The 20,941-nt window shown below is 35.0% G+C and overlaps 1 protein-coding gene across 1 annotated transcript; it reads right to left on the bottom strand.

Annotated features, from left to right (window-relative positions):
* Nucleotides 1-8,897: 8,897 nt before the first annotated feature.
* LOC112037973 (UPF0481 protein At3g47200) lies at nucleotides 8,898-12,589 on the bottom strand. The gene is made up of 2 exons (XM_024070782.2): nucleotides 12,068-12,589; nucleotides 8,898-9,800 (listed from the first exon to the last, which is right to left on the bottom strand). Exons 1-2 carry the CDS (start codon nucleotides 12,587-12,589, stop codon nucleotides 8,898-8,900), a joined length of 1,425 nt encoding a protein of 474 aa, XP_023926550.1.
* Between the last annotated feature and the right edge of the window lie 8,352 nt (nucleotides 12,590-20,941).

The raw sequence follows: 20,941 nt of genomic DNA, 5'->3' as shown, positions 1-20,941 counted from the left end.
CATTTTGTTACTTCATGACACAGACAATGATACATCATGCTCGCACCTAAAGCTTATATCATATCGATCCTCATGATTTAGCATGGAAATTCATCTCAGTGAACCTATGAATCAGAATTGGAATTATAATTAGTGGAATCAGAGTTTGCCATGATGATCTGAGGCTTCATGGACACCGAATTCCATGGGAAAGTTCTATTGTCGTGAGTGGAAGGTGGTAGAGCTGTTGCTATAAAAAATATATGTTTATGATGTTGGATTTTGGCAAAATTGAAAGGCATCATCAATTTTTTCTTTTTCTTTTTTCTTTTTTTATTTGGTTACTAGGAAGTAAGGCTGTCCATCTTGACCTGTCACTCGACCCACCCACCCAAACCACTAGACTCAACGCCAACAACGGTCAACGATGGATTTCCAAGTTTAGAATCTAAAACTAGTGGGTCTTCACATGAAAAACCAAATCCAACCGACCCGACCACATCCACCTCTCTCAAACGCAAATCTGGCGAGATCTATCAAAATCCAGAGAGATTACGATGAGATCCTTCGAGATCCAACCAAATTTCGACGAGATCTGTCGAGATTCAGCCAATTCTCACCGTAGTTGCTGCTCCATCGATTTCTACCAAAACCAAAGCTATCCACCCAAAACAAAACTGAACCGAACCCTAGTTTCAGGGGGATCAAACTTCCTGTCACCTGAAGTGGTCGGGTCAATTTCAAGTTCATCACAAACCCAATCTAGATTGACCCGTAGATAGCCCTACTAAGAAGTAGTTGCTAGGAAAGTTGTTGGATTTTCTCCCCCTAAATTGATAAAAAGATCAATTCCCCTTTTTAACTTTTCTTTAAAAAAATTATTTTTTATTAAATTAGAAAAACTCATAAATACCAAAATAAAACGTTGTTCTTAAGACACCTAGTGACATAGTATAACATAATTATCTGAAACAAAGAAGGAAAAATTACTGATGTTAGTAATTGATTTCTAGATACTAACCAAAAATTTTATTTTAAGATTTTTTGTTTTGTTTTGTTTTTATTTATTTCTATTTTTATATAAGATGAGTTAGCCATGTGTATTTCCTTTCAACTACTTAGAGCATGTTTAGTTTATGGGTTTTCATCACTCACTTTCCAAATTTAAAGTTTAGAATTTGAAACTGGTGGGTCTTCACATGAAAAACCAAATCCAACCGACCCGACCACATCCACCTCTCTCAAATGCAAATCTGGCGAGATTTATCAAAATCCAGAGAGATTACGGTGAGATCCTTCGAGATCCAGCCAAATTTCGACGAGATCTGTCGAGATTCAGCCAATTCTCACCGTAGTTGCTGCTCCATCGATTTCTACCAAAACCAAAGCTATCCACCCAAAACAAAACTGAACCGAACCTTAGTTTCAGGGGGATCAAACTTCCTGTCACCTGAAGTGGTCGGGTCAATTTCAAGTTCATCACAAACCCAATCTAGATTGACCCGTAGATAGCCCTACTAAGAAGTAGTTGCTAGGAAAGTTGTTGGATTTTCTCCCCTTAAATTGATAAAAAGATCAATTCCCCTTTTTAACTTTTCTTTAAAAAATTTATTTTTTATTAAATTAGAAAAACTCATAAATACCAAAATAAAACGTTATTTTTAAGACACCTAGTGACATAGTATAACATAATTATCTGAAACAAAGAAGGAAAATTACTGATGTTAGTAATTGATTTCTAGATACTAACCAAAAATTTTATTTTAAGATTTTTTGTTTTGTTTTGTTTTTATTTATTTCTATTTTTATATAAGATGAGGTAGCCATGTGTATTTCCTTTCAACTACTTAGAGCATGTTTAGTTTATGGGTTTTCATCACTCACTTTCCAAATTTTGTGGACCCTACACCAACTTTGTTTGTTTGGATCAGTTTCTTAACTCAATTTCCATAACCCAATACTAAAAAAAAATAAGTTTGAGTTATGGAAACTAAAAACAAATCTTTGATGCTCTTAGTGTTTAAGAATTGAGTTTCAGTGGAATTTTTGTAAAAGTAAGCAAATAATGGGACCAACCCACATGACTTTTCATATCACATAAGGTCTCTCTCCAAAAATTAGTTTGGCCTCATTTCTTTTTCTCCAGCCCGCTATCTCTCCTCCCCTTCACTTTTTTCTTCTACCCAGAGCTCTCTTCTCACCAAACCTCCATTGCTCCTCCATAAACCACCACGAGCCACCATGAGATGGCTCTCAATCGAGTCTTTCAGTTCAATGGAATTTTTGTAAAAGTAAGCAAATAATGGGACCAACCCACATGACTTTTCATATCACATAAGGTCTCTCTCCAAAAATTAGTTTGGCCTCATTTCTTTTTCTCCAGCCCGCTATCTCTCCTCCCCTTCACTTTTTTCTTCTACCCAGAGCTCTCTTCTCACCAAACCTCCATTGCTCCTCCATAAACCACCACGAGCCACCATGAGATGGCTCTCAATCGAGTCTTTCAGTTCAAGCAGCCTAGATTGGTTCAAGCTCAACCTCATTCACTTTGGCCTGTGCTTTCTTTCTCTCTCTCTCTCTTCTCCTTTGCCAAATCATTTTCACTCTCTTAAGTTTAGGTGAGCATTTTCTCTCCCTCTCCTTCCCTTTGTCAGATCGGTTCATCTCTCTCCTCAATTTCGTATTTTCATGATTTTGGTCTCCAATCTCAGGATTTGGAATTGGGCTTTTGGTTGTGGTTGTGGTTTGAGGCTTGGGCTGGTGGAGCTTGTGGTTACGGGTTTTCTATGCATTCGTTTGGATTTTTTTGGTGGAGGTTATGGCTTTAGTTAAGGGCTATTGGTGGATTTAGATTTTTGATTCATTTGGATTTTTTTGGTGGAGGTTGTGATTGTGTTGAGGGATATTGGTGGTGGAGGTTATGGTTATGGGTTTCTGGGTTTGCCGTTAGTGGTGGTGGATTCTGGGTTTGCTATTGGTGGTGGTGGAGCTGGGTTGGGGTGTATGGGTTTCATATTCTTTGTGTGGAGTCACACGGGTAAGGAGATTAAAATTGAAGGAAAATTGAAATAGAAAAATGGTAGAAGATTATAAAGAAGAAGAGAACTTGTTCCTGATTTTCACATGCGGTGAAGTGTGAGGTGGCTTTGCTTTTGAATTATCAACTACTTTGCATTTTATGGGTTTTTTGATGGGAGAATATGAAAAATGATGAAAAGTAGAAAAGAAAAGGGATGCAAGTAGCAACCATAACGTTTTGTGTAGTGTCGGTGGGTGGACTCCACCATTTTAGCAAAACGTGGAGTTAATAACTAAGATATATGACTGAATTTTGTAACCAAACAAAAGTGTTGGATTTTTTGAGTGATAGTAGGGTTTGGGTTTTGAGTTATGGATTTTGAGTATAAGTTATGAAAACTGAGTACTGAGTTATGAAAACTGAGTCAGCCCTAAACCAAACGAGCCCTTAAGCTTTCATTCATTACAATTGGGTTGTTATGGGTTTATTTAATTATTTATTTTTGAAAGAGAAAAACCTTATTTTGAGGGTCGGGAAACCCTCAAAAAAGATAAAACATTTGTTTCAAGGGTCATGTAGGCCATCGAAATATCTATTTCAAGGGACATCTAGACCTTCAAAATAATCTTTTTTGAGGGATTTTAACACTTTTTTTTAAAGGGTTTTGACCTTCAAAGAAAACCAACGTTGTTGTAGTGAAGAAGAAAAAAAGACACACACACATACATATATTCAGCCTTTGTTAATATATGCAAACAAACCCTAGAGAGATAAAACCCAAATATATATATATATATATTTAAGAATAAAAAATCCCTCTTTGGTTCTCTCTCTAGAATTTTGTTTCTTAATCCATTAACTTTTCTATAATCTCAAATGCATTTTGAACAAATCTAGTCTAATTCATTGGGCTAATCGGATGATTGCTTTTGTGTGATCCAAAATCATTGTTATCGAAGTGCAAGACGTTCCAAAATTTGAAAGGTGTGGGTGGATAATCTAGAATTAGAATTCTCCCTCATACGTGGTATCATGGGCGACTTCCCCCATATGTGGTGATGGCACCAAATTCCTTGTGATCATTTACGTCTTGTCACAAACTTCAAGTCTAGCTACGACAACTATGGGTAGATGATGGTANATCTTTCCAGATGAGTCCCTGTTCCTTCTACAGATACTCTTGATCCTCCTTTGGACTTCTCTATTCCATCTCCAGATATTTTTGATGATTCTCCTAGACAGGTGTAGATGAACAGGTTGATGACGAGCTACCCCACTTTGAGCCCAGGTCCCTGCTCCTGCTCCGCCTGAAGATCCTCCACAAGACATTCCACCTCGCCACTCAACCCGGGTAAGATCCATTCCTGCACATTTACTTGACTATCATTGTTACACTGCCCTTGCTACACTCCATGAGCCTCAAACCTATCGTGAGGCCTCTACTGACCCTTTATGGCAGATTGCAATGAAAGAGGAATTGATGCATTAACCAAAAACCATACTTGGGATCTGGTTACTCTCCCTCCTAGTCAGTCTGTGGTTGGTTGTAAGTGGATCTATAAGATCAAGACTCGCTCTGATGGGTCCATCGAGCGCTATAAGGCTCGTCTTGTTGCAAAAGGTTTTACACAGGAGTATGGGATTGATTATGAAGAGACTTTTGCTCCAGTTGCCCGTATCTCCTCTGTTCGTGCCCTCTTAGCTGTTGCTGCTGCTAGTAAATGGGACCTTTTTCAGATGGATGTTAAAAATGCCTTCCTTAATGGGGATCTGCATGAAGAAGTCTATATGCAACCTCCTCCTGGTCTTTCTGTTGAAACAAACAAGGTTTGTCGCCTTCGAGTGCACTTTATGGCCTTAAACAAGCTCCACGAGCTTGGTTTGCCAAGTTCAGCTCCACCATCTTTCGCTTGGGTTACACTGCCAGTCCTTATGATTCTGCCTTATTTCTTCTCGCAATGATAAAGGTACCATTTTACTCCTTCTATATGTGGATGATATGATCATAACTGGTGATGACCTCAGTGGCATTCAAGAACTCAAGGATTTTCTTAGTCAGCAGTTTGAGATGAAAGACCTTGGACATCTCAGCTATTTCTTGGGCCTTGAGATCACTCGCTCCACAGATGGTCTTTATATTACTCAAGCCAAGTATCATCTGACCTTTTATCTCGAGCTGGACTTACTGACAGCAAGACTGTTGACACTCCAGTTGAACTTAATGCGCATCTGACACCTCGGGGGGAAACCATTGTCTAATCCCTCTCTTTACAGACGATTGGTTGGCAGCCTAGTTTATCTCACAGTTACTCGCCGGACATTTCTTATGCTGTTCATCAGGTGAGCCAGTATCTGTCTCTCCACGATCGACTCACTATGCTGCTGTTCTGCGCATTCTACGATACTTGAAGGGCACTCTCTTTCATGGTTTTCTACTCAGCTCAGTCTCCTCTTGTACTTCGTGCATTCTCTGATGCTGATTGGGCAGGAGATCCCACTGATCGCAGGTCCACTACAGGTATTGCTTTCTCCTTGGTTCTTCTTTGATTTCTTGGCGAAGTAAGAAACAAACTTTCGTGGCCCGCTCCAGTACTGAAGCAGAATATCGTGCTCTTGCTGACACCACATCTGAGCTCCTTTGGCTACGATGGCTTCTTAAGGATTTGGGGTGTCCACATCCTCTGCTACTCCCTTTATTGTGACAACCAGAGTGCTATTCATATTGCTCACAATGACGTCTTTCATGAACGGACTAAACACATCGAGATTGATTGTCATTTTATCCGTTCTCATCTTGTCCATGGTGCTCTCAAGCTTTTCTCCGTCTCCTCCAAAGATCAACTTGCAGATATCTTCACCAAGGCACTTCCTAAGGGACGCACTCGTGATTTGGTTGACAACCTCAAGCTGGTCTCACATCCACCTTGAGTTTGAGGGGGGCTGTTAATGTATTTTAGGTTATGGGCTTTAGGCTTTAGGCCAGATGGTTTACTTGTATAGCACTTGTACTTGTACTACACTTTACTTGTACTGCACACATATACTTACTTGTACCACACACATATGCCTCCTATATAAAGGCATCACATGTATATTTCTTGATTATGAAATACAATACAATTATTCAGTATTTCTAACACTTACATTAGACCACGCCATGATAATTGAATTTCAAGTAACCCTTGTGACTATTAGTATTTCTCAAGTAGTAACATTAAGATGTATTTAACAAGATTGTGGCCTAGAAAGGAAAGTGTTTCTTTGATGTGTGCTTCGTTATTATTTTATTTTGTAATCACTAGATCATGGAACGCACTCGTGTGCAATACAGTATTTGGGGGAGCCGTTGAAATTGTACCATTCTTCAAGTGTTTTAAAGGTTTTAAAATAGCTATTCAATAATTAGAGGCAGAGACTAATCAATAAAATCAAAATCCTTTGTTCTTGTTTTCTCAAAAAAAAAAAAAAAAAAAAAATCCTTTGTCCTTGACATTAAAATAAAAAAAGACCGTTGTCCTCTGATTTATGTCATAAATTAAGAAAGTTGGATTGAGTAATCTAATACACTGACAATAATGCAACAAATTTCACACGTTTGTTTACAATATCGAAGGTGGTAGATAATAATAGTGCAATATTACTTTTTAATGGGACTATTATTAACATTAATTTTATAGTACAACTGCAATCTATCTCCCCAGAAATTGTAAAAAAAGTTGTGCATCTATTCTAGATGTACTCATACATCTTTGGATAACTTACTAGAGGTATTTTGAAATAGACTAAATTACAAATTATAGTTTCAAACTTTGCTCAAAATTCAATCTAGTCATATAAATTCTAATTCATTAATTTTAATCCTACAACTTTCAGGGTCTGTTTGGTTGGAAGGGTAAAAAAGTGAGAGGATAGAAAATAGTGGGAAGATAGAAAAATTTTAATTTCCCTCCTTTTGTTTGGTTGGGAGTAGAAAAGTGAAAGAATATAAAAATGAGTTTGTATAAATTTACTCATTTACCATTGTTAAAAAATAATGCAAATTAAAACAAAAAAAAATGACAAATTAACAACCAAAAAAAAAAAAAATCAATCATCCAAATTTATTAAAAAATAAAAATCATATCTAGAAAAAAATCACTTCTAGTTAAACAAAGAAAAAAGAAAAAGAAAAAAGGGCAATGTCCAAGAGGAAGGAAAAAAAAAAAAAAGAGAAGAAGAAGAAGAAGAAGGAAAGAAGGCCAACGTACTACCTGGACAAAACACATGGGCATTTTGGTCAAATTAATAAATCTAACTCCTCCAACAGTTTTTTCCTCATTTTAGGGAGAAAACTTTTTGATAGATCTTAGAAGAAAACACCTGGACCCTTTTTTTTTTTTCCTTTCCCCTCCCAACCAAACACCTCTAAAAAGTTTTCCTTTCTCAGTTTTTCTAATTTTTATCCATCATCCCTAGAATCCACTCTACCAAACATGCTCTTACTTTTATTTAATGTAGTTCATATAATTCCATCATATTGTTTCTTTAAGGGTCCTAAAAATGACATTATTATTTTCGTATTTTTTAGTTTCTTAGATTTAATATATATATATATATATATAATAAAAATAAATTTTTTTGTTTAAAAAAAGAAATTGATTTTTTTGGGGTCAAATTAAGGGAAAAATACATTAAAAAGAAGAAGAGGGAGTCCATAAACTTTCCAAACAACTACCTCTTAGCTCTTAGTAACCAAACCCAAAAAAATAAAATAAAAAATAAAATCAATTTGGCCAAAACCTAATACCATCAAATCATATTTTTCACTCCTCACACGCATTCTTTCTTTTGTCCTCACAACCACCATTCACGATGGTTCTACCATCATCTACCCATAGTTGTCGTAAAAAAAAAAAAAAAAAAAAAAAAAAAAACAAACAAACAAACATTAAGGGCCGTCGTTCCCCTTCCCTGAATCAAAACAAAAAATCTCCACATCTTCCCTGAAAACATAATAGCAATCTAACGACAACTACATCTTCTCTTGCACAATTGCAAAATATCTCATCAAAATCTCAACATATTTGTATAAAAGAAGAGCTTTATAAAAGGTATATATTTGCACTCATGATTTACATACAATTTCTTCAAAGATGCCAAGTCAAAAAAGATAATTACAGAATTCAAATCTATGAATGAATTGATGAAGCAAAATCACATGCCAATGCTCAAAGCAAAATCATATGCAAAGCCATAACCCCCTCTGTCCTCACAGTCTTCATGGCACACCCATCACCGATTCAAAACTCCATCACTAATTCAATCAAGGCAGAGCAGCGAGGGTGGTGGTGGTTTACACGGCGAATAGGGGTGGCGAGGTCTAGAGTAGGGGCAGCGAGGTTCACACGGTGAGTAGGGGTGGCGAGGTTCCTCACCGCTGGTGAACTCAGTCGCTCTCTCTCTCTCTCTCTCTCTCTCTCTCTCTCTCTCTCTCAAACCGGCTCACTCTCTTTCTCTCAGACTCAAAGCTAGGGATTTGATTCTTGAATCCCTTTTTTTTTTTTTTTTTAGAATTTTCTTTTAATTCCCAATTAAAAAAAAAATCATGAAAAACGGTGTCGTTTTGGCAGCAGTAACAGATTTGTAATAGAGCCTTGAATTGACAAAAATTGAAAGTTAAAGGACTGAATTGACAAAACTGAAAGTAAGATGATTGAAATGGAAAAAGATAAAAGTTAGAGGGTCAGTTTTCCATTTTTTTGCCAAATAACAATGAAGCACACATCAAAGAAACACTTTCCATTCCAGGCCACAATCTTGTTAAATACATCTTAATGTTACTACTTGAGAAATACTAATATATAGTCACAAGGGTAACAACAAATTATCATACAATTCAATCCTACTTGAAATTTAATTATCATGGTCGTTGTCTAATGAAAGCAATAACAGTAAACATGGTCTGAATGACAGTAAGATACAATAAAAGAAACGTGATAAGATATGATATACAATTGACTGGTGAAGAAAAATATTCACGTCTTATCGCTGCCTGGATCTTGAGGTGTGCCTTATTGCTACGCAGATAAATTTTTTGTATCAGTGGAGCAAGGTAGCACTCATGCCAATCATAAGCAACATCCTTAGTGAGATCATTGAGAAGCTCTGAAACTTCATTGTCGCTGCCTAGAACATGATAAAAGATCTTCTTCTTACGAAGAATTTGAATGTCTTCGGGAGTGTTCACAAGTCCATCGAAGAACATAATATAAGATGTGAAATAAGGTTTTACAGTTTTATCGCATTGTTCATAGGCAACAAGGTTTCTCAAGATAGGTCCAGTTTTATAGTCAATGAAGAGAGGAGGAATCTCTAGTAGTGCCCTACCAGTCAAGACTGTCATGTAGTGACTATGGTATTTGATGTCTAATAGGTCACCCTCTCCACTCTTTAAGAAAATCCCGACTCGCTGGAGCTCCCTAACACTTGGTATTAAACATTTTTTCTCTTGCATTAGGGACCCATAGTTACTCTGAATTTTCAAATTTTCTTTGGGGTTGAAAGTTGAGTGAAAAAGTGCAAGTAAATGGTCAGGTGCGTGTTCAAGAAATGGGTCATGTATTGGTCTTCTTTGAGTTGGAGTGAGTAAAGGGTGAAGGAACTTAAGCGCAACATGTATGAGAGGAGGCTCGTGGCCTAAGCTAGTGAGCATATATAACTCTTGTAGGACAAAAAATGGAAGTTGGTTTTCGAGCTTCACTAAATCCAACCTAATTACAGGTAGCTTCCAACGTGTTCTGAAGATGGGATCATCTACAATTTCCTGCAAGAAGATGCATGTAATTATAAAAAAATTTCCTTCAATAAAACGTAGGTTTCCCCCTTTCTTTTTTCTTTTTGTCTTTTTTGGAGTATCATGCGGTTAAAAAGATCATTATCTATATGTCTGTATAGTCCTTTCGTAGGTGGGCCGGGTTCCTTTTTGACTACTTGCTATTAGGGGTGTCCATGCAAACCGAAGACCCGCCGAAACCAACCAACCTAACCGGAATTGACCCATCACGACTGGGCTGACACCTCCGACGGGTCGGTGACGAGTCTCAAACCATCAAAACCAACTCCAGTGGGTCGAGTGGCGGGTTTCGTCCTCAAAAACCCAAGCCACCGGACCCACCCAACAAAACCTCAAAGAACGACTAAAATCACGTAGATCCGACGATGATCTGGTGCTTCTCAGCTCCAATCTGGCCAAGTTTGGGCTCCCTTCACTGTGATCTAGTCTCTTCCTTACTCAGACACGCTTAATTCCAGCAAATCCAACCCATATCTACTTAAACTCGGCCAATAATCCGGTGAGCCCGATCCCAACTCGGCCAAATCTTGGCCAAATTTTCATAGATCCAAAGGAATCTTGCCTAACACTCTTTAGATCTGGCCAGATTTCGGCCAAAAACTAGCGAATCGGAAAACCCGAAACTAATACGACCCAACTTGGTTGATCTGAAATTTTCGGCGGGTCGGTTGCAAGTCGAAGATTTCCCCACCCGATAATATCAGGTCGAGTCCGGGTTGGGCATAAACTTGACCCAGCCCGACCTGTGGACACCCCTACTTGCTATTGTTATGGAGGGGATGATCTACGCTTGCCTTTTAAATATCTCTACAATATAGTTTATTTACAAAAGAACCAGATTTGAGTGTTTTTTTTTTTTTTTTTTAAACAAAGCTGATAATTTTATTTGGAATTTTATTAAAAGTCTATATTAAATTCATTAATTTAAATCAGTGCTTATTTTTTTTAATTAAAATTTTATATCATTCACCATCGATGGTGAATGATATAAAATTTTAATTAAAATAGTGACTCTGGTCACCAGAGTCACTATTCCAGCAGTTCAGCCACCGGTGATGGCAATACAATGGTTGGAGACACCAATCTGCCAGCAGTCGCTGGGGCTACTATTTTGGAAGTCTGGCCACCAGTGCTAGCAGCATGGTGGGTAGAGACATCGATCCAGCGGCAGTTGTTGAAGCCACTATTTCAATGGTTCGGCCACCAGGTCTCCAACACAAGCAGCTCCACTAGCTGAGCCACCAAATTTGGTAGTTTACTTGAAATATAAGTTTAAATTAAAAAAGTATGACCATTTGAGAAAGTAATAATAAATTAATGAAGAATAAATATTTTATTGAAATATCTTCTGAAATAGGTTGATTAATGTGGGTGTTTTAAAAAAAGTGGTTGTGTAAAATAGAAAAAGTAGATTTTTATGCTAAAATAAATGGAAAATTTTACACTGACTGATATAAATGCTCTAATCATGTATCTTTTTTGTTTTTTGGATGAATATGCTAGCCTTGATCATTGTTCTTTAACTGGTATATTTTATATCTTAATGAAGAAAAAAGGTCTTCATATGATTTTAAATACAGGACAAAAGCCCCCCTTACCCTCCTCTTTTCAAAAAAGTATTATCAGTTTTACTATAAATAATGTATAATTAGTAATACATCGACAACATAATAAATAAAAATTTTAATTTTTTTTTTGTCTTTCTACTTATAAATTTTATATAAAAATTTTTTTCATATCCTTTTTTGATGAAAACATTTGTCATATCCTTGTATTCATCATAACATAATAATCAAATAAAAATTTTAATTATTATTCTATTATTCATCATATAAGACTTGTATAGTAAAATTTGTAATATTCTTAATATTATTCTAAAAAAAAACCAACAAAGATGTATAAAGCTATTTCAATCGCATATATATATATATATATATCCTTCTTTTTATTAATTATAACTTTAATATTCATTCGGATAAAAAGTGAGGGAGATGAGTTTAAACTAGATGTTGAACTGGCCGGTAATTATAAAATTTTCAATTTGTTCTTACAACAATTTTGTTTTTGGAGTAAAAAAAATTTTAGTTACCTTAAAAAAAAAAAATCAAACCTTGATTAATCATACTTTATTGAATTTGACAGCAATGGAGTCATCAAAATCATTTTAATAGTCATCATCTGTATTGAATAGATCAGACAAATGAAATTAATGGAACGGATTATTAATTAGTGGTTACCTTTTCAGTCCTTAGATAATAGCGGAAGAGCTCAAGTATGAAGCAACCATCAATGACCATCATGCGGACAAAACAATCTGAAGAAATGTCTTCAAAGGTCTCCGAGTAGCACTGTCTTGCTCTCCTTTCCAATTTCTTCATGGCCTCAGCAAGACGTTGAAACCTATGTTCTTTTTCTTCCTTGCTTTGACAACGCATCGTACGGAAAAGAAACTGGAGTTTATGCTCTTCCATCCCTTGAAGCAGTGCCTTCTTGTAATGAAAAGGGCCAATAGAGACAAGCACAGGGTCATAGGCATGTTCGTTAACTTGTCTCATGTTTGTAGGAGCTGGGAACATTGTGCATAGCGTTGGACAATATCTGGGGGTGGCAAATGATTCTTCTTTCTCGTAGTCATTGACGAGCTTGACCACCCAACTAGGATTTGTGCTTGTACTTGTACTACCAGTGCTTCCCGGTTGTGGTGAATTTGCCATGCGGTTCAAGAAGTTGTGCTCGATTTCTTGGACAAAGCTTGACATCCTGTGCAGATACGCTAACACAAGGCCAAAAGAACATCTAGGTACGTAGCTTCCATCTTCACATGCAGATCATGAAGAGTACTCATAAAATTAAGCAGCTAGCACTGATTAAGGATTTAGGAATTCAGAATGATAATTATGTATTTTTGTGTGGATTCAATGTCTTCTTCTCTCATCTTATTTTGGTATCAGGGTCGACCGGTCAATTAATACAGTAAGGATAACTTGTAATTATTATTTGGGACCCCACTTATCAGCTTGCAAATATTTTTTGTGGACAACGTTGTTAACAATTACTTCCCAATATTATAAATCAAACATGATCAACATATTTCTACTTTTTCATTAGTATCTTAAAAAATCACAAAGAAAAACAAATAAAGAGTAACGATTATCCTGCTTCATGACATAGGCAATGATACTTCATGTGGCGTCATGCTCACCCTTTATATATTGCTTCTTCTTCTTTTCTTTTCTTTTTTTTTTTCTTTTTTTAAACCCTACATATTGTGTTAAAAATTAATTATTCATATAGTACACTACATGCAAAGCTTATATTATATCCATCCTCCTTTAGCATAAAAACATTGTTTTGAAACTCGAACTGTTCAAAGATCTAAAAAAGTGAGAAGTTTAAGGTTTTTAAAGTTTGACCAAAGTTTAATCAAGATCAAACGGTGATAATGTAATAATAATTAATATAAAAAAAATAAATGTGAAAATTTTAATAATTTAACTTATATAAAGATGTTAAAATATATCTTTTTTTTTTTATTAAAGATTGAATGATATTTTTCTCAGAATTTGTTGCAAAGATTAGATAATTTATTCAAAATTTGTTAGTGAATTTGTAATATAGTAATATAATTATTTTACAATACTAATACATTTATAGTTTATTTCGTAAAAAAATACCTTAAAGTTTACACAGGTGGCAGGGCTGGTGTTCAAGAAGTATAAAAATAAAAAAATAAAGTCACTAAAGTCATCGGATAGGTAACAAGTGTCTGCAGGCCGTGGAATTCTTTCTTTAAAATAAATAAAAAAATCTCTCATTCCCCACCAAACAGGTGAGAAAGTGAGAAAGTGAACCACCCCCACCCCCACCCCCCCCAAAAAAAAAAAAAAAAGGTTTCTGTTTCACTTTAATTCTTTTGCAATCCAAGAGGAATTTAATAGTTGGATAGGTGATAAGTTTAAGGACTTTGGGGCATAAAGGGGAGGAAAAAAGACTTTGATTTTATTCATCAGTCTAGTGCATGAGAGGTATCACTTGGTCTAACAAGTAACAAATCATGTAGCTCTCCTCTACTCTTCATTCCTTACCCTCTTCTCATACTGGCCATTAAAAAATATATGGGACAATTTCCATGTTTCCCTCATATACTATATAGCATAGTCATGTGTGGCGTCAAGGACGAGGCAGACTTGGACCTTGGGAGGTATCACTGGTATGGTTATAAAATAATTATGTATTAAATTGTGTTAATACTTAATAGTATTAGTTCCCCACCCCTAATGACAAATTGCTGGCTCCGCCACTGACTCCAACTCTTGATTCCATTCCTACGTGGCGTGTTCTTGTGATTATAAAATAAAATTATTACGAAACATAAATTAAATACACTTTTATAGCCACAATCATGGTACTCACTCTTGATGTTACTGCAAGTAGTTAAGAAATAATAGTTAATTAATTTTCTTACAATTCAATGCTACTAGAGATTTAGTGATCATGGATGTGATCGAATGTAAGCAAAAACAATAAACATGGTCTGAATGACACTAAGATACAATAACAGAACTATCATAAGATATGATATACTATTGACTAGGGAAGAAAAATATTCGCATCTTATCACTGCCATGATCTTGAGGTATGGCTAATTGCTACGCAGATAAATTTTCTGTATTAGTGGAGAAAGGTAGCACTTGTGCCAATCATAAGCAACATCCTTAGTGAGATCATTGGGTCCAACTATTCATTAGATTAGGCCCAGTACAATCAGGATAGTTCAGTAAGTGAAACCGAGGAAGGCGGTTCACCCAAGGAGCAGAAACTCCTTGGGAGACTTAGGACAAACCACCAAGGTCATAGGGTTCAAGGTCAAGAAAGGAAGTAGTGGCGTGCAAGCAAGAGAAAGAGGAAGCTTCCAGATATAGCATCCATCAGCTCCCCATTTAATGCACTATACCAACTTAGTTTGTCATATTAATGGCAGAATGACCCTTGAACAATGTCCCCATAGCCTGCAGCCTATTCTACCACCATTAGCAAAGTAGCAATAGGACAAGTATCTAAGGAAGGATCAATGACCATCCAAGTGGAAGGCTTGGATGCAATCCCAATAGCTATATATATGAAGGAAGATCCTCTAGGAAGGGGGATCAGAAAAATATAAAGGGGAAGAAATAGAGAAATTGAGTGAGAAATTGAGAGCTGTGTAACCAAGAAGTGTACATCCTAAGAACTGCTACTCCTCGGCCATCTCGAGGAAGAGCTTGAATACAAATCTCTATTTCCTTGCTATTATTCTCTACTTAAACTATTATCTTAGCCAATTTTCTTTCTTTAAATTACCAAACGAAGCTACCAAGGCTTGAAGAGTTGGCCTTGACAATCCACCTCTACAAATTAATTATATTGGGCCTCCATTCTAACCCGTTCTTATATAGTTTGGGCCGGATTGTTCGTTTTGCCCCCTACGCTAATAAATTCACAGATTCACATGCATAACTGCAAACACTTGAAACCTCCCCAAAAGTACACTTGAAAGTTATTTTTGTGCTATTTTGAAAATTTTGGGAGCCATTTCCAAAATTTTTGAGTCTTAAAGAGGGTGTATGATTTAGGCTTGATGAAGTTTTCAACCATCCCAAACATCCAAAAATGAGAAAAATGTTTTATGTCGAAACAAACGGGACCTAAACTTTATGTTGTTGAACTGAAAATTATAAAATTCTTCATTTTGTTCCAACTTGAAAAAATAAATTTCATGTTTTTTAAGAGTGAAAAAATTCAATTACTGCAAAAAAATCAAAACTTATAGATTAATTATACTTTTAAATCACACGACTAAGAAATCCTCAAAGTCAATAAAAATTTCAAAAGTATAGTAATTGAATTGAGATCTTAATATTTCTTAGTACTTCCAATGAAAACTTCAAATTCCTTCATTCCAAACTATCAAATTATTAAATAATAATAAATAAATAAATTAGGCAAGTGAAATAATTGGAATGGATTATTGGCTACCTTTTCACTCCTTAGATAATAGCGGAAGAGCTCAATTATGAAGCAACCATCAATGACCATCATGCGGACAAAATCATCTGTAGAAATGTGTTCAAAGGCCTCTGAGTAGCACACACAAACAAGAGTTAAGAAATGAGAGTCTAACAAAAAGTCATATTACAAATTTTACTAAAATATATGGTAATTTTTAGAGAAGGGTATGATAAATTATACTACATACATAATACACTCTATTAAACAATGTGAGTGAGAAGTTACATGTATTGAAAATAGACATGGCAAAACGGGTTAGAATTTTCTGACCCGACCCGACCCGACCCGAAAAATACCCGACCCGAACCCGATTTTTTTGACCCGAAGCAAAAACGGGTTGACCACAAATAGCAAAATACATGCCAAGATAATCTGGTTACAGTAGAGTTAAAAACATAGATTTAAAATTGTAGATATGTGAGAAATATTCACAAGTGTGAAAATAGTGAAGCTAAAGTATCAAATTAGCATAAATTATGAATACTTAGACCTATTTTTTAATAATTTATGTCCAAAATAAACGGCTTTTCAAAATAAATTATGATATTTCCTAGAGTGTGTGTTGCTTAACAATAATATGATATTCATAAAAGAGACCATGTATAAATAAGTAAGCAATCAAGTTTTAAAGTATATCTCAAATTGAAATAGAGTGTCAACCACAACTGATAATAGATTATAAAATTAATTTTCAAGATTGTAAATTTCTTATATATTTTTATTCATTATCAAATGAGTTATCCAATAAGTCATTTGTAATTTTGTTTTATATTTGGAATGTTGATATCGTGTAGAAATAAAACTTGTGTATTTGTTTTACTTATCTTTGTGTTATTTTGTTTTAGATAGTAATGTTAGGATTTGTATAATTTTAAAATTGTTGAATAAGTATTAATAAGTTTAACTGAGTTCATTCTTGATATAAGTGGTGAATTCAAAATAATGCATTTTGCATCAAGTAATTTGTTGTATAACTTTTCAAATAACAGATACATGTTGTTTTCTTTATAAAAATTAAAAAAAAAAAAAATTTATGTGAAAAATACGGGTCAACCCGACACGACCCGACCCGACCCGACCCGCAACCCGATTGACCCGAACCTGATTTTGACCCGCTTAAAATGACCCGTTTTTGACCCGTGACCCGTTTGATCCGCAACCCGATTGACCCGACCCGAACCCGACCCGACCCGCCCGTTTTGTCATGTCTGATTGAAAATATGATATTCTTGTTCCAACTCAATGCCTATATTGACATCTTGACCTGAGGATAAAAAGCAATCATCATAAAATGAAAGCTATATTTCGAATACATATTTCAAATCCTACTGTAAAATAATAAAAATTAAAAAAAAATAATGATTTACAGAAACTCATCTATATAATGTCATATAAAATTAATCAAATAATTTTTTTTCAATTTTTTTTCCCATGAAATACATTAAAAGTTTTGGTTACTAGATCACATGGGTTGTTTGAAATGGCAAGAAATAGCATGAAAATGCAGTGACAACTGAAGATTAATGAGGAATACGAAGAAATTAACCTTTACGCATATGCATAATTGTGAATAATTTCGTGGAATAAAAAGGAAAAAAGCAAGTTGATTACGTAAATTTGAGAATGGTTGTATTAGAATATTTCATAGAAAACTATTATATGAATAACATGGTAATCATGTTATACCTCGCTCCTATCTTTTTTTTGGTGAGAAATTATATCCCTCTCCTTTTTGATATTTTATCTGTAGTCTGGATAATACAAATGTTATACTTATATACCACATACAAAAAGATTACATGAATAATATAAAGTTGTGTATTCCCTACGTTTGCTTAATATGGAAACAAAATAACAGCAAAAGTATATCGCAAGCCATGCAAGCATATCTGAAGGCGTATTTTTATTTTTATTTTTTCAGAGCATATCTGAAAATTAATGAGGGATAAATATTCCCATCTTCGCTAAAGCCTATATAGACCCAACTTGTATCACTCACTTCTTGCATATTGAAAAGCAAAGAAGAAGAGAGAAAAAGAAAAAGAGATGGTGTACAACGTTTCCTTCCTAGATCATGTGATCAAGATGGGTGGTCGTCTATATTGGCAGATATTTGTGCGTAAAGATTTCTGCACCAAAGGCTAGCAAGCGGAATGTTGTTGTTTGTGGCATATCGCCAGCTTAATGGTAGTTACAATTATAAATAAACCATTATAATATTATTAATAAAAGTGCATGTTTTTCATATTTTGTTTACATTGCTTTTTCTTATCTGTGAATCTGTGATGAATGTTGTTTACTTCGTTGATGGAATGTTGTTTGCACATTCTTTGCACTAATTAAAGGCCTCTCTCTCTCAAATAGTCTTAGAGCAATATTTTTAATTTTTCTTTGCCACTTTTATCTTCTCTTCCAAAAGTCCTCGTATTTTTTAATTGCAGAAGTACTCTTTTTGTTGGTTTTGTGTTGTTCTTACAACTCAAACGAACTCTCCATTTGGCGGTGTTAATTAAACTGCACGTACGTAAGACATTAGACACCTTGATCCCATAGCACAACTTAGAATTACCTCACAATATTTTCTAATTTCTGAGTTTCAAGAAACAAACTACCAAAGCTTGTGCGTCCACTGTGCCATAGTATTAGGCCAGGCCAATTTCATAGCACTCTCTACAAAGGTTGAGATACCATGGTCTCATTTCCCAGAAGATGTGCCATAATAGGCCAATTTCATAAGGCTGATTATTGAGTTTGAGTAATTCCTTAGTCATTTTAAGAGAGGATTCCAAAAGGTTTATTTATTAATTTGTTTTTATCAATAGCTAGCATTAATCCTAAATGATATGGATTATGGCATGCCTAACAGAATTATAAACTTTGGGGTAAAAAAAAAAAAAAAAAAGGAAAAGAAACTTAATTTGAGAAATACTTCTTAAAGTGTGACAATATAAAATGAACCTTAGTTTCTTCTTAGGTTCAACATGTCGAGAAAATATCTTATGAAGCGGTCTCATGAGATCTCTTTCTCACAACATTGGGATTCACATGTTTAGGATCCACACATGTTCATATGATAGAGATGCTTATATCATAATTTTCAAAATAAACCACTGTCATGCCTGAAAAATCCTAAAAGATTTATATAATATTTAAAAGTTGAAACATTGCATTTATTATTGCTACTCTCCTGTTGAGCCGCATCAGTGTACCGTTTCAATTCACTTCGGTCCATTGTGGTCTACGTTGGTTTGTTGGGTCCATTCTAGTTCACTTCGGTACATTGGTTCAATTTTGGTCCATTGGGTCTATTTCAGTCCAGTTTGATCTATTTTGTACACTTTGGTTCATTTTGGTCCACTACAAAGAATGAAAAATATGAAATTTAAAAATTTTAGATATTCTTGTACCAAAAAAAATGAGAAAATATAATGCATAAAGATAATAGTTAGAAGAATATGGGCTACTTCAAAAAAAGAATAATATCAGTAAAATACAAAAAAATAATAATAAAATTATATATTTATAAAATAAAGAGGTGGAAATTACTTTTAAAAATTGTTAAATTATTAGGGAAAACAAATTATCTACAATAAAATTTAAGAATAAATTATACATTATACCATTTCACATAATTATATATTTTTATGTATCGTGCAGCATGGGTTTATAACTAGTGTTAGTATATTACTGAGTCATTTATCAACCCAGCCACCAGTAATAATTAATCGTGCTAACTGCTAAGACATTCACAAGAAATGGGCCTGCCTTTGAAATCTATACGCTTCTCCTCCAAGCATTTCTTAATTCTTAGTCTACGAACTCAGCCTCGTTATCTTGTTTAATTGTTAAACGTGGACTCTGTGTAATTGCCTCAAAGGGGAGGACAAAAGATTTTGATTTTATTGATCAGTCTAATGCATGGGAGGTATCACGTGGTCTAACAAGTAACAAATCATGTAGCTCTCATCTACTCTTCCTCCCTCACCCTCTTCCCATACTGGTCATTAAAGAATGGGACAATTTCCATGGCTCCCTTATATACTATATAGCACAGTCGGATGGCGTCAAGGTCGTAGGCAGACTTGGACCTTGAGAGGTATCACTCGTATGGTTATAAAATAATTGTGTATTAAATTGTGTTAATACTTAATAGTACTAGTCCCCTACCCCCAATGATAAATTGCTGGCTCTGCCACTGACTTCAACCCTTGATTCCATTCCTATGTGGCATGTTCTTATGATTACAAAATAAAATTATAACGAAACACAAATTAAATACATTTTTATTGCCACAATCTTGGTACTCACTCTTTTTTTTTTTTTTTTTTTTTTATTTATTTATTTTTATACAATATAGAATTTATATTCTAACATAATATAAGTATATATGTGTGTGAAACTCTATCCTAGAAATTTGAACTCCGACCCTTGTCCCCCCATACCCCATAAGCATTTATACTTATGGAGTGACTACTATACCAAGGATATGCGGTGGTATCATGGTACTCACTCTTGATGTTACTACAAGTAGTTAAGAAATAATAGTCTATTAATTTTCTTACAATTCAATGCTACTAGAGATTTAATGATCATGGATGTGGTCGAATGTAAGCAATAATAGTAAACATGGTCTGAATGACACTAAGATACAATAATAGAAACGTGATAAGACATGATATATATAGTATTGACTGGGGAAGAAAAATATTCGCGTCTTATCGCTGCCATGATCTAGAGGTATGTCTTATCGCTACGCAGATAAATTTTCTGTATCAGTGGAGAAAGGTAGCACTCATGCCAATGATCATAAGCAACATTCTTGGTGAGATCATTGAGAAGCACAGAAACTTCTTGGTCGCTGCCCAGAACATGATAAAAGATCCTCTTGTTACGAAGAATTTGAACATCTTCGGGTGTGTTCACAAGTCCATCGAAGAACATAATGTAAGATGTGAAATAAGGTTTTACACTTCTATTGCACTGTTCATAGGCAACAAGATTTCTCAAGATTGGACCAGTTTTATAGTCAATAAAAAGTGGAGGAATCTCTAGTGAAGCCCTAC

The sequence above is a fragment of the Quercus suber genome, unplaced genomic scaffold (assembly GCF_002906115.3).
Source record: "Quercus suber isolate HL8 unplaced genomic scaffold, Cork oak 2.0 scaffold_117, whole genome shotgun sequence".
Lineage (NCBI taxonomy): Eukaryota > Viridiplantae > Streptophyta > Magnoliopsida > Fagales > Fagaceae > Quercus > Quercus suber.
This window is presented reverse-complemented; position numbering and strand designations above follow the sequence as displayed.